The sequence below is a fragment of the Populus alba genome, chromosome 7 (assembly GCF_005239225.2).
Source record: "Populus alba chromosome 7, ASM523922v2, whole genome shotgun sequence".
NCBI lineage: Eukaryota > Viridiplantae > Streptophyta > Magnoliopsida > Malpighiales > Salicaceae > Populus > Populus alba.
Window position 1 is genome coordinate 1,935,051 of NC_133290.1, and position 13,547 is coordinate 1,948,597.

Here is a 13,547-nt window from a genome sequence, read left to right on the forward strand (position 1 = left end):
TCATGGAGATTTCTCAGGTGGATTTTCGTCGCTGGCAGATCGCTCAACAGCTGCTGCTTCTCCTCAAACAAAGAGACTTGTGAGGTTCCGGAGCCAAAGAGTGTAGCCTTATTGGGTATATAACAGATTCCTAGAAATGAAACTTCTTCTGGTATCAAATGTCAAAAGATCTTGATCCCTTTTTTTTTTTTTTTTCCTATAATTAATCTTTGATCGATGTAGTCTTGCTCAATAACTGTTGTCTGAAAATTGCCCCCTTCATTTTTTTTTTTTTTTTCTAGTGATGTTTCTCGTCCAAATTTGATGAGGTCAACTGTATAAAAATAAGGTTGTGCACTAGCTCAATGATTTGTAAGGGTTCTTGAGGGCATGCTGCATGCTTGCCGGTAAGGATTTGGTCTTTCTTCCATTGGAAAGAAGGTGGTAGTAAATATACATCTCACTACTAGTACAATATTTTTCCCGTTTCCTCTCTTCAATTTTCGTTGCGGTTTTTAAGGCAATTATCCTTTTTAAGAATAGATTTTTGTTGAATTTCATGCTGCCAACCCTAACTAGTTGCTTTGGCACAAATTATGTTAGAGAGAGAGAGAGAGCACGTATCAGCACATATGACAGCAAGCATTGAGTAAAATTCTTGGGGGCGAACGATGAGTTGTGAGGATCATTTGCTTTAATTGGTGACTGTGGACAATATATATAAAATAGCATTGCAAATTACAAAGTGTATAGCACACAGATTTTTGGGTGAAAAAAGGCAATGCATGCGATTAAAAAGTCAAGTTAGGCAACCTCATCTACTTCATTTATAGTACTGTTTATGGTGGGAAAAAACAGAGAAACTTGCATGACTCTCTTTCTATCTTGTAATTTCGTCGGTTTTTTATGTTTTAAAAATATATAATGTATGGAAAATTAAATAACATTAATTAATGAATGATTTTTATATACAAACCATATTAATTACTAATAATTTATTACATAATTTCATATTCTTAAATCATATATAGTATAAATATCTTAAATGTGAAATATATATAAATATGAGATTGGGAAAGGCTGATTGAAGAAACAGTCACTATATAATCTATATATATATATATATATATTTGCATGAACTTTTGGTTATAATAATCAATTTATTAAAGCTACGAGAATTAGACTTATATTTCAAAAATACAAAAAAATTATTTTGTTTTTTTTTTTAGTATTTAGGATTATGAACTTATAAGATGTACTCCTGATATTAAATAAAAATACATTTCCTTTTATTTTGACATTAGAGCAGTTAGGTTTTTTTTTAACCTGATAACATAAGGATCTCTTTACTAAGGAGATTTTTTGTAAACTTTAAACAGACCAATAATTAGAAAATATGACAATATTTTAGTTTATATTAGACAATTAAACAATATGATTTATCTTAGATAAAGCATATTAAAAGTGTTAATACTTTTTTTTACGCAACTAATTTTAATGTTCTATTTCTGAAATTAGACTTTTAATGATCAAAATATTAGATGGAAGTCTTATTTTTTTTTCAGTGATAAAATACATTCCTAGTTCTTTTCACCTACAACCTTTCTCGATCCAAGAGAATGATAATCACGACATCGCACGTGCGAGAGCCTTAATTCATTCTCATGTGTTTGTCTTCACTTTAACAAAATGTACAAGTGTGTTGTATGGTCGGTCCGACAACGGGGAATTGGAGATCCAAATCTTTGTTTAGTTTGCAGGCCTAATAACGTCATGATCAGCTAAGACGTTATTTCCCATCTCCAACAAAACTCACTACGTCAAATGCCCAAACCAAGTTTAGTAGACAAAACATCCAGCCTAAACTTAGCTTCTCGTAACCCAACCATGTCAACAGATTTATCTGTTGAAGACACAGAAAGGTTACTTGCAGGCTTTATCTGAATACTTTCCATTCTCGAAGGACACCACTTAACAGCTCATCTACCAGAAGGATTTATCTGTCGTGAATCTCATAATACTCTGAAATTCTGAAATCTTTGTTGGTTACATGCAGTTGATTCACCTAGTTGACCCTTTAACCTAAATTCTCTGCTAGAAATATGCTAGAATAATCCCAATTGGCCAAAGGGTTGGCTCACCTTCAAGACAAAACAGCATGAATCTCCAATAATAAAATGAATAACAGCAAACGTTCTAACAAGACCAAAATTAACGGAACTCCATGTTGTTATCATCAAAGCGCACATTAATAAATTATTCACAAGGAAATAAACCAACTACGTATTACGTCATGTATTCTGGTTGTCAGCCACACAAGATAGACAAGCCAAATGGTAAAACAGAGGGAAGTTGATTAAACCAAGAACCTGGGGGATTATACAAGTCACCATGTAATTCATAAATGGAATCGCCAACAAGCTAGGGAAATTTAAAGCGAGGGAAATACTAGGCAATTGCGAAGATTGTATGCATGGATAGATGCTGCTTATCTGTCTTCCTGCTTGTCCTGGCTTTGACTCGTTCTAATGTAGATGGATTGAAGAGTGATAACCTTTGCCGTCAGTGTTCAAAGAGAGACACAAATAAATGTCCGGCAAGTGAAGCCTACCCCCGTATGACAGCATTTGATGACACCCTTATCGCAGGAGCCTTGCAGTCTGATTATGTGGATGCAAATGACAGAGGTGTTTACTCAGTACCAGACATTAATGGTGGAACTTCTTCAAAATACAATGCTTATTTGGCTGGGAATCTACTTCTGGTTCAGGTTCTGGCTTTCATAGGTAACTGTAAATGTTCAAACTTTTCTTAAAACAAAGCCATTGCTCAATTGCTGCCTCAAAATGTTAGAAACTTGCTAGATTGGAAACTACCCAAGCATATAGCTTTTGCTAGAAAACATAGTGCCTATAGCCTAATACAAGACTCTTCAATGTGACAATGGAACACAGGTTTAGAAACTACATGGACAGATGCTCAGGTGGACAAAGCTATCTAACTGTAGACAAGAAGGGCAAGGTGAGCCTTCGTTCATTGAAGGCACTGCAAAGCTTAGGAGAGGCTGATTGGAAATCCATCAATCCACCAAAGAGACTAAACCAACGAGAATTCAGATTTTGGGTGAATCGTAGTACAGGAAAATGCCTTACAGTTTTTGAAGAGAAGACAGATAAGAGAACTGTGGGTGTATCTGAGTGCAAGTTAGATGGCTCCAATACTTACCAGCTCTTTGCCTTTCGCTTCCACTATCACAAAGCCTTCTGCTCTTGTGGTGTTCACAACGAGCGATGTCCAGAAGACTAATAGCAGTCACAATAGCACTTCTAGACTACATGCAGCATTATGCATGTATGCGTTAAATCTCACTTAAAATTTATCTTGCTTTCATGATCGTGATGTACCTTCATTTGCATGTGTGGAATAAAGGACAAGAGCTTTGAGGTAGTGCTCAAGGACTGTTTTTCAGTTGGCTTAATTAACTTTGCACTCCACCCACCTACACTTTACTTACAAACAAAGCACTAGTTTTACCACCATCTGCTCACACATCCCTTACAGTTCTTGTGAAAAAGAAAACTCAGAGACCCTATCTTACCATCACTAACTATTGAAAACTTTCACCTCTACAATATTTACAGTACAGCTACAATTTTAGAATGATTGGCTGCTTACATGAACAGATGGGATCAATTCCTGGCTATCTCCAATGTCATTCAAACAAGGTGGCTTGCCAGCTCCATAATAGAAGTACGCCATTATTTTTGAAAATTCATCTGCAGTTCGAATGGCTGCACCACCAATTAAAGAACAAGAAGAAGAATATTAAAGTTCTCAAGTCATATATTGAAAATGAGATAAGAAATTGAACTGACAATTTCTTGGGATTAAGGAATTACCTTTCTCACGGTACAAGATCTTTCCTGCTTTAGTAAAAATAATTTCTGGGAAGACAGAAACTTTTAGAGCAGAGACCAAATCAGTCTCAACAACAGCATCAATCGCAACACACTGTCATATGCAAATATAAGATTAAAATTTTGAAATAAGGATCTCTAGGGAGAGAGGAAAGGTAAAGGGTGCATAATTAAAGGCTCTACTTACTCTTGGTGAAGGTAGTCTGCAATTCCAAATGATGTGCACAGCCTTCTCCAGTGCATCTCGAATTTTTTCATTTTCCTTTGGTCTGGGGAAAACATAAATTTAAGTGAAATTAACAGCAATTTATTTTATATGTGTCATAGATCCAGCCATTAATGTGCAGATTGAAAGTGCAAACTCTAGTATCATGAAGGATTTCACAGGACTAGGAAAAAATATCTATAGTATACAAATAGTTCAAGCCATTATCATTTCTAGCATTTCCTTCCCAGCAAAGCCAACAATAAAATCTTGACACTAAGGCATTCCCCAAACCTGGAAATTTACTGTGCTTTGATATAATACCATTTTGTGGATTTTAGAGGCCAAGAAATCATGTGGAATTTCAAAGAAAGCACCTGAAAAATTCAGTGTTTACCAAAAGAGACCAGAGATATATGAAGTCATACTGAAAAAACTAGCAGTAAATGACTCCTACAATACTTAATTGTAATGACACTACCTGACCACAGGGAAATCTAAAGCATCACTCCTAAACAAGGCAAGGAAATAAGTGAATAAAAAGGGACCTTTTTTTAAATAAATGAAGCCATGATGCAGAAACCAATCATGAGAATGGTGCACCTTCATAGATTAATGAAAAACAAGCCCTTTGTTTTTAATAAATGAAGTCATGATGCACAAAACAATCATGAAAATGGTGTACCTTCATAGAAAACTGAAAAACAATCTAAGAATTTCAACTTGAATAAGGCAAAATAGCTTTAGTAAAGCATCAAACAACTTGAATAAAACCAAAGCCAACCTTTTATAGCGATTATGTACTAAGACAATCAAAGGACTGATGTCTTTGAATACAGCCTCCTCCCATCCTGCAGTGGTAATGTCTTTTATTGGACGGATGTAATCATCATCTTGCCACACAATCTCTTTATCACTATCATAATTCTCATCATCATCATCCTTCTTCTTATTCTTGATAGTAATCTTGTTGAAGAATTGATCCAAACCGAAGCCCCGCCCATCAGCATCTTCAGGCCAATCAGGATCATCCTCATCCACAATAAGGGGGTAATCAGCCAAAAGCTTTTCCATTCTCATCCTCTTTTCTTCAGAATCAAGCTCCTCATCCTCATCCACATCAGGATACTTTTTCATCACTTCTCTAATTTTCATTCTCCACTCCCGTCTCTCTTCAGCATCCATAAGATAGGGGTCATTCACCTTACCTTTTCTCGACGAGTAATCATCATCATCATCGCTGTCACTAAATTCTTCTCGTCGTTTTTTCTTCCCATCATCAGACAAGACTCTTTCATCTCTTCGGGAAGCTCTACTAATACTACTTTGAAAACCACCACCATGTAGCTATTAAACAAAAGCGTTCAGTATCTCTATAAGAAACAAAAGTTTTGACAAGAAAATTTGAGAACTTTGAACATGAGTAGCATAAATTGTCAAATGAGAAGCAACATACCTGAGAAGGGTACTTTAAAAACTTGGATGAGAGACAAGAACAAGTGGAAGAAACCTCAGTGTAGGTGGTTGGTTTGGATTCGGAATGAGCAGTGATAAAAGGAAATGAAGGAAAGTCTTTGAATTTATTATATCTAATGGGTGAAAGCAAATGGTGGAGCTGTACTGCCATTCCTGCACATTATTTCAACAAAAAATAAGAAAGGAAAATCTAAAATTCCAGTTCAAAGAACCATATCCAGTTCAAATGATTGCACAAATTGAATGTTTTTATGTTTTTATATAATGGGTTTTGAGAATATCAAGAAAATAATTCATAAGAGAAAAAAAGAACACTCGACTAATATTGAGATTAAGGCGTCACCATGATTGATGTATATGGAAGCTCAAAAGGCTTAGCATACTGCCATTTATTGCAAAACTTGGTAGCGGGTTGGTGCTTACCTTATTCACTGGTTATTCTTCTTGATGTGCCTTTTTATCCTCCTCCTCCTCCTTCTTGTTCTTATAGATAAGGTAAAACCTCGAGAGTTAGAGCAGGAGCAGCAGAGGCTCTTTCTTACTTCCAGACTTCCAGTTGAGAGAGAGCGAGAGACTCATGGAGAAGGGAAGGATAAGCCTCACTGCTGTTTTATCTTGTCAAGGTTTTATTATCAGGCCAGGTGGGCCTCTGGCCCTTTTCACTTTGTTAATTTTTCAAACAAACTTAAAAGAAAAGGCATGTTGAAGAGAATAGTTTCTTGCATTGATGAATTGTCCACTTCAGATGAATTTCTCAATGTCAATAATGTCGCTGTCTACACAATTACAACACACAGATCCCTCCCATGCATATACTTAATCCATAGTTTGGTTATTGGAAATGAAACACCAATAACGAAAATGGCAACTTGCATTCTTGTTGCCGAGATTCTTCCATGCCTAAATAACATTTATCTTGCACCAACATTACAGAAAAAATAAAAATAAAAATAAAAATACATCCTGATCAAATAATAATCTTTAAGAATCCCGCTAACAAAAACTGATGATTAACTTTATAATAAAGAGCGGATCATAACATTTTTTAATGCCTATCATGGATTTGTTATGAAGAATATCAATGTCTTAGTTTGAATTTACAAGGTCGGGCAAGCATTTTAAGATACTCAACAACTAGAGCAAAGTTGCATTTCTTATATGGAGAGAACTATTGGAATATGATAGATTATAAAAGTGAAGCTACAAAGTTAATTACATTGTTAAAAAAATAAATAAACAACAAAAAAGTTAAGGGGCCTCGTGGGCAAATAGCGAAGGGAGCAGCCATGCAAAGAATCCCAAGTTGGTTTCCTTGTTGAATCTCTGAGAAGAGTACTCCACCAACATATTCCAAAGGTCTCCGACCGTCCATCCATGCAACAGAATCCATCGACTTAACTGCAGAACAATGTAGCCATGGAGCATATATTAGCATGGCTTAGAACATAGAATATGAAAACGACAAAGATTGTAGTTTATTCTGATCAGCTTAATTAATTTCTTGGAGTAGATCATTTCCACACTTCCATAAAGAAGTGTTCACTAGTGCCGAGATTACTACAAGTACCTGATTCAGATTCTGCAATGATTTTAAGCCAAATGTGTAGTATGAAACGGAAGGTCTTAATGCCTGAAAGAAATGCACATTGGTTAAAGGAAATGTTGGTATCAAGCAGAAAAAAGGCAAGCTAGTTGAATAAAAGTTTCACTACTAGATGAGGCACCACACTACTACTAATTTCAAAAATTATTTCACAATGGTTTATGAGATACATAAATTATGTACTCTACATGTTTGTGATGGTAATCCTGCAGTTGATTGGTAAACAATACCTCCCACAGAAGGCCAAGATGTAAAAGCTGCTACTAAAAACTCTTAAACACTTCAACTCCCCTACATATCTTTTGATAGCTATTGCAAGTCAAGCTCAACAAAAGATTACCTGAGAAGCTGCAAGCCACTGAATTATGGACTTCAGTTCAGGATCTCCACCAAAAGCTCCGCATCCCCAATTCCCCGTGGCAATACCAATTTTAGCTTCAGGGTCTTCACACCAACTACCCTTCTTGTTAGAATATCTGATCACTTGCTTTACAGATTCTTCTCCATTCAATGCAACTTCAATGGAAGTCGAGGGGGCTTCATCCATCTATTTCAAAGCAGGTTCATATCATTCTGAGTATAACAAATAAAAAGGAAATAAAAACCAAAACACCCGGAAAAACATGGGAGAGCTCGCACCGGGAAGTCCTTCACCATAACATCATCATCTTTACCAGCTTGAATACACTGAGAACCTTTCAAACCACCATCTCGAAACAGTCTTTTATGGTCACATTTAGATTGATCCAAAAAGCCACAGAATGCCTTGTTGGTCTCCCTGTGAAAACCAAACAAGCAGGATTCAGAGCAATGAACAAAATTTCCCTCGAGGCTGGTTAAAAAAATTTAGTGAACCAACAGTTTAACAGTCTACATATATAGGCAATAAAGCCATGTCGAAAGATAAACCAACAGTGTGGTTCTCTTCATTGTTCTACATAATTTAACAGCTTCACATAGCAAACTCCAAAATGCTATTCAGACCGTCATGCTAAATTATTGGTTATGAGTATGAATAACGAATTTCAACCACTGTCACAAAGGGCAAACTCATCTATCCCAAATCAAGCCAATCTAGTAAGTGTTTTCACAAAACATTGTCAAAAACCCTACACTGGAAGGAGGAGGAAGGGGAAACAAGAACATACTATTTTCTGACCCAACCAGACTCAGCCTTCAGATTTTAGAGCTTCCTTAGTTCTCAATTAAAAGAGTCATATTAAATAAACACTACCAGGGCATGTTCTAACTTGAAAGTTCTGTTTCTTTTTTTCCTCAAAAGAAAATGGCATCAATTTTTCATGAAGGTCCACTCAACATGCACAACCTTTTGGTCTGCATGGAAGAGCCTAAATGGAGCTGATGAAACTAAAAGGGAGACCGTTCCTTTTGAGAAAGATGGAGAAAGTCATATTGTTCTTGAGCATAGACCGCTTGTCACATCTTTGAAACAATGCGGCATTGTTTTTGGGGACATTTCTCTTTCTTTATTTACACAGAGGTGATTCTTCCTTGAATACAATTTTTCATATCGGCAACTCACAAATGGAACTTTTTACACTCTTCTATAAATTCTCTCATAGAAAAATCTCCCTTCCAATTCATATGCAAGGGTGTGACACTCGAAAACCAAATTTAACATACCGAAGGAGGTATTCAAGTTTATATTGTTCCATCCCTGCATTGCACAATGCATCTATGGCAACAATCCTGGTTCTACGTCTTCTGAAACTATCAACATCCCTTTTGTCCACATGGTCACCTGAAAAACGAAATGAAGAGGCATACCTGCACCAGTGTAAGAGCAGACTATGATAAGAAATTGACTGCAACATTAGTTAACTTAAATCAGTATTCCGCTTATATGGGAATGCTTGTTATTTTAAATTTGGCAGATATAATAAAATTTATATATTTCAACATTAATAAAGGAAGGACAGCAAACAAAGGCAGGCTAGATGTAAACAAGTCAATCATGGATGAGAAGTCTTTTCAATTAAGTAAAGTAGTTATATTTGAACCAATAGGAGGAAAAAACAGATTGAAAGATAAATCTTCCGCAAAAGCCATTAATTCATTAATAATACTCATAATAAATCATCAAAAAACTGTAGATTGACATTTTGGAGAGTATGACTTCGGCACCTACAGAAGATGACATATTGCACAAGTACGTCATAATGCATATGGAACCAAGTCATTTTCATTTCTTCACATTTCTGGTTTATGGCATGCATCAACACGTAGAATTTCCACAACGTAAAGAAAGTGTGTGCTTGCTATCTAATTTCTCATTAAAAAGCCATCAGAAATGGAATGGATTGTCCATTTTAGAAAATATAATTTCAGTTCCAAAAAAGTGTTTTGGTGCGTGCCAAGACACATAAAAAACAGCACACCATAGAAACACATACAGTTTGGTCTATTATCGTGACATTGGATAGATCTACACATTGAGAGTAACAAGGCTGTTAGCCCACCAGCTGGAATCTCATCAAAGGCATGATTAATTTCCAATTGTATATACTCTGATCTGTGCACTATACCTAGACACCAGTTTATAACACACCAATTCATATAACCTGAGAAACTAATTCATCAATTATCACATGCATACCATTGAAATTCATGTGATTCAAGGAACACAAAACAGATATATTGCTTAATGATATATCCAAAATCAAGTTTCGGATTTCACCCACCAAGTTATGCTCACCCTGTGTAATTTGAGAATCTTTCAGCACCAACAATTTCAATAGCCTCGTTGTCTTCCATGCAAGGTAAGAAAAGCATTCCAGCAATTAATTCAGGATTGATCATGAACCGGATTTCTTCCTAGAAAAGATAATAACGCAACAATGTTGAGGGTATCATTTAAGTAATATTGCAAGAAGTTAACAGCAATTGTAACATGACAATGAGGAAAAATATGCAAGAAACAATAAAAGAAAAGAAGGGTTGAATGAATAAATGGACTAATTTGAGTATGAACCATAAACAATGACATTAACTGTCCATAAAAAAGTCTATACCTGCACGCAGCCCCTATGAAGAGCACCACCTCCAAGATACTTGTTAGCAAAATCAACTTCAAGAGCTCCACTGGATTGGTCTTCGATGAAGCCTGAACTATGGACCTAGCAAGATGTAATGACCAGCTAAGAATTAATTGTCTACAACTCAAGAAATGAAATTAAACAAATTACTGAATTAGGTTGATAATTTTACACATTGTTAAAATTTGAACTTTCACTAGCTATGCACCAATCCATTTATCACCTTACCTCCAAAGTGCAGAGAGAAACAACAGATTTGATCCAAAAATCTGCCTTGGGATAAAAAACACACAGAGGAAGTTGTTCTAAAGGAAGAACCTTCCTCTCAAAGGAGACAGAGCCCTCAGGCATAGATAAACATATCCTTTCAAAATAATGTATGATACACTTTATTTTGTTCTCCTGCTTTTCACTGTAACTCGAATATATATCCCTGAGATGTGATGACGTGTCAGATGGATCTATTTTCCAGGTCAAGAAAAACAGTTTAAAAAGAGTTCAATAAAACAGAAACAAGGTAAACCAAATGGAAGAGGCAAAACAAATTAGTAAATAGCATATATCACTAAAACTTTCATTTAACTCAACAATGAAATGTGGCATAAAAATATCCAGCAGAGACTGTTTATGTCACACTATACTGTTAGTGAGCTGCCAGGTCTTTTTCTTAAGAATATGGATTTTGGAGATCCTAAAACAACTGCGTTCAGCAATCTCTGATGTAATAAAATATTGAGAAGAAGACATGAGAAGATGTTAACAATAATTCCTGTATCTTGGAACTGTTCAACTAAAAGTTTTTCTTATATAATATGGTTCCAGTTCCAGTTCCAGAACAAATAAGCATTTTATATGTGACACAGTAGCCTACAAAGATACACCTAAACCTCTAGCATGAAGTAATTATATGTCTGAATTAGTTTCCTTTTGAACACAATATTGGTTATTTGATGTTCATGCAAAAAATTGTCCCCATGAGAAAACAAAGGATGAATGGAGCCATATGAAAATACCAGTGGGATAATAGCTAGCCGAGGTAGTGAAATTTTCAGGTCTAATACCCACAGCTCGTAGTTACTACATATGCATAAGTTCAAGATCTTCACAAAAGAAAGCTGAAGGTCACATACTCGAACAAATGATCAAAATTGATTGTTGGAAGACGTTTTTCATCTCTATCAGAGACTGGAAACAAACAAAAGAAAGCGCATACAAGGAGAGCACCAATCAATTCCTGAAAAGTAGCATTTGAGTAAAATTATCAGTGTATAATATTAAAAATTGAAGAAATGTTTTTTCTAAGTACATTATTAAACTGTAATTCACTTCTCCCATAACGCATTTGAAGCAGAATTCGAATCCAATAAAAAAAAATGGTACTTGAGAAAAGAACAACTAAACACTCGGGGATACCTGACCGAGGAACACCACGCCAGCTTCTTGCGGACCCAACAGGCGAAAACCAGTTTTGACACCATTAAGCAAGTTATCAGCATTTTGATAGTGAGACTCCAAAAGAGATGGCAATCTCAAGAGCAATTTAGCCAATGTTGGGACAACGTCAGCAAACCATTTTGCAGCCTCTTCCCGGGAAATCAGCTGCATTAAACTCCTCATCAGTACAATATATAAAACATCCTCTTTATTGCTATAACATAATCTCAACCAAGCTAAAACAATCTAATAGACATCAGTTCATGCATATGAAGTTACTAAAAACATGTACTGAAAGCTCAAAACTTTATTAAAAAAGCATCACGCTATATAAGACCAACTAAGAAGAAGTGAGAAATAATGGGTTTTCCTCAAATTACACTCCTAGCCTGAAACTGGCAACATTTCCTTCGTAGTTCACCAATATGACAACTTTTCTGTCAAAGTTTAGAACTTTGTAATCAATGAATCATATATAGGAGCAAAATACATGATGGATCTTTTTCAAATCACTCTCCTTGTAGAAAAGTTTGAACATCTTTAACCACCGAGCTTTGAAAGATGCAATAAAAATGGGAGAACCCAGAAAACAAAAGAGAAAACCCAGTTGAGTTCGAGAGGCTACCTCATCAAAGAAGAGAGCATAACCTTCATGGGAAAAAGGAGAGAGACGATGCATAGAAGGGAGAGCAAGAGAATCTCTGATATTGGAAATAGCATTGAAAAGCAGCTCACCAGATTCAACTTTGCTGTAAAAAGGTCCTTTGGAGAGTGTTTTGAGTGATTCAACAACTTGTGATGGCCAAAACAGATTTGATGAGCGAAGTAATAAAGGCAGAAACGGTAGCATCGACTTCAAATCTTCTCTATTCTCCATTTTCTCTTCCTCTGTCACTTGTTGCGGTTATTTCAGGGAGACAGGCAGGCACGAGTGAGTGTTCATATATATTTTTGTGTCTAGCTTTTTCGTTGATTTTTTTTTTCTTGAATTATTATTATACATAAAAAAAATATTTAAAAATGATATAATTATAAATTTTAACTACGGTAACAACACCGGGTGACAAAATTATAAATTATAAAGTTTTTTTTTTTAGAAAATAAGTTTTTTTTTATATATATATATATTATATTTGGTATTTTTATTATTTTAAATTTGAGATATTTATCACTATTTTTTATTATCTTTATTTTTTTAATATTTTTTTTATTTTTTATACATTGAATATTTATCACTCATTTATAGGTTTTTTTTTCTTATCTTTATTGTTTTATTTTTTCCTTTACACCTTTATTTGAAAAAAAATATATATTATACAAAGACTAAGCAAATGGTATTTCACAATAGAAATTGCAATATTGTTTTATTTTTTGCTATATTAAAAATTAATTTGAGATTTTATATATTTTTATTAAGATATATGATCTTTATTATATTTTATTATATATAAGAATCAACTTTTTGATTCACAATTATATTTTTTACTTGAAATAAAAAAATTGAATTGATAACACCTATACATTAATTCTTTTATGTTAGAAAAAAAACTTATTCAACCCGGAATGAGGTGAGTTAAATAGATACGTTAATACTTTATTTTTTGCATTTATTAGCATAAATAGTTCTTGATGTATTTAATTAAATGCATATATAGGTCTTTTGATTTATAATTAGAATTTTTTTAAGAAAAAAAACATTTGAAAAGCTTATATATTTATTTTTTTCCAAAAACAATTATTCAATCTATGTGACAAAATATGGGTCAAATAACTAGTACATGTATTAAAAAGGAAATAGTGTTTTCTTGTAGAAATGACACAGTTGTAAATTTTACCAAATTTTTACTATAATGATATTGTAGCTGTGGCAAAATTAT

The 13,547-nt window shown here is 34.5% G+C and overlaps 2 protein-coding genes across 3 annotated transcripts; both read right to left on the bottom strand.

The window, feature by feature from the left end:
- Positions 1–2,138: 2,138 nt before the first annotated feature.
- LOC118029095 (thioredoxin-like fold domain-containing protein MRL7L, chloroplastic) lies at positions 2,139–6,196 on the bottom strand. 2 transcript variants are annotated; one of them, XM_035032899.2, is made up of 7 exons: positions 6,001–6,196; positions 5,558–5,730; positions 4,886–5,448; positions 4,084–4,165; positions 3,879–3,990; positions 3,655–3,770; positions 2,139–2,639 (listed from the first exon to the last, which is right to left on the bottom strand). In XM_035032899.2, exons 2-7 carry the CDS (start codon positions 5,726–5,728, stop codon positions 2,619–2,621), a joined length of 1,065 nt encoding a protein of 354 aa, XP_034888790.1. In that variant the 5' UTR covers positions 5,729–5,730; positions 6,001–6,196; the 3' UTR covers positions 2,139–2,618. The 2 variants fall into 2 exon arrangements, with proteins under 2 accessions (XP_034888790.1, XP_034888789.1); XM_035032898.2 differs by having other exon boundaries at positions 2,139–2,769.
- A 550-nt stretch (positions 6,197–6,746) lies between these two features.
- LOC118029101 (poly(ADP-ribose) glycohydrolase 1) lies at positions 6,747–12,599 on the bottom strand. The gene is made up of 11 exons (XM_035032909.2): positions 12,296–12,599; positions 11,650–11,835; positions 11,367–11,470; positions 10,465–10,669; positions 10,213–10,317; positions 9,897–10,015; positions 8,825–8,968; positions 7,820–7,958; positions 7,521–7,727; positions 7,145–7,207; positions 6,747–6,975 (listed from the first exon to the last, which is right to left on the bottom strand). The coding sequence occupies exons 1-11, from the start codon at positions 12,545–12,547 to the stop codon at positions 6,826–6,828; spliced, it is 1,674 nt and encodes a 557-aa protein (XP_034888800.1). The 5' UTR covers positions 12,548–12,599; the 3' UTR covers positions 6,747–6,825.
- Between the last annotated feature and the right edge of the window lie 948 nt (positions 12,600–13,547).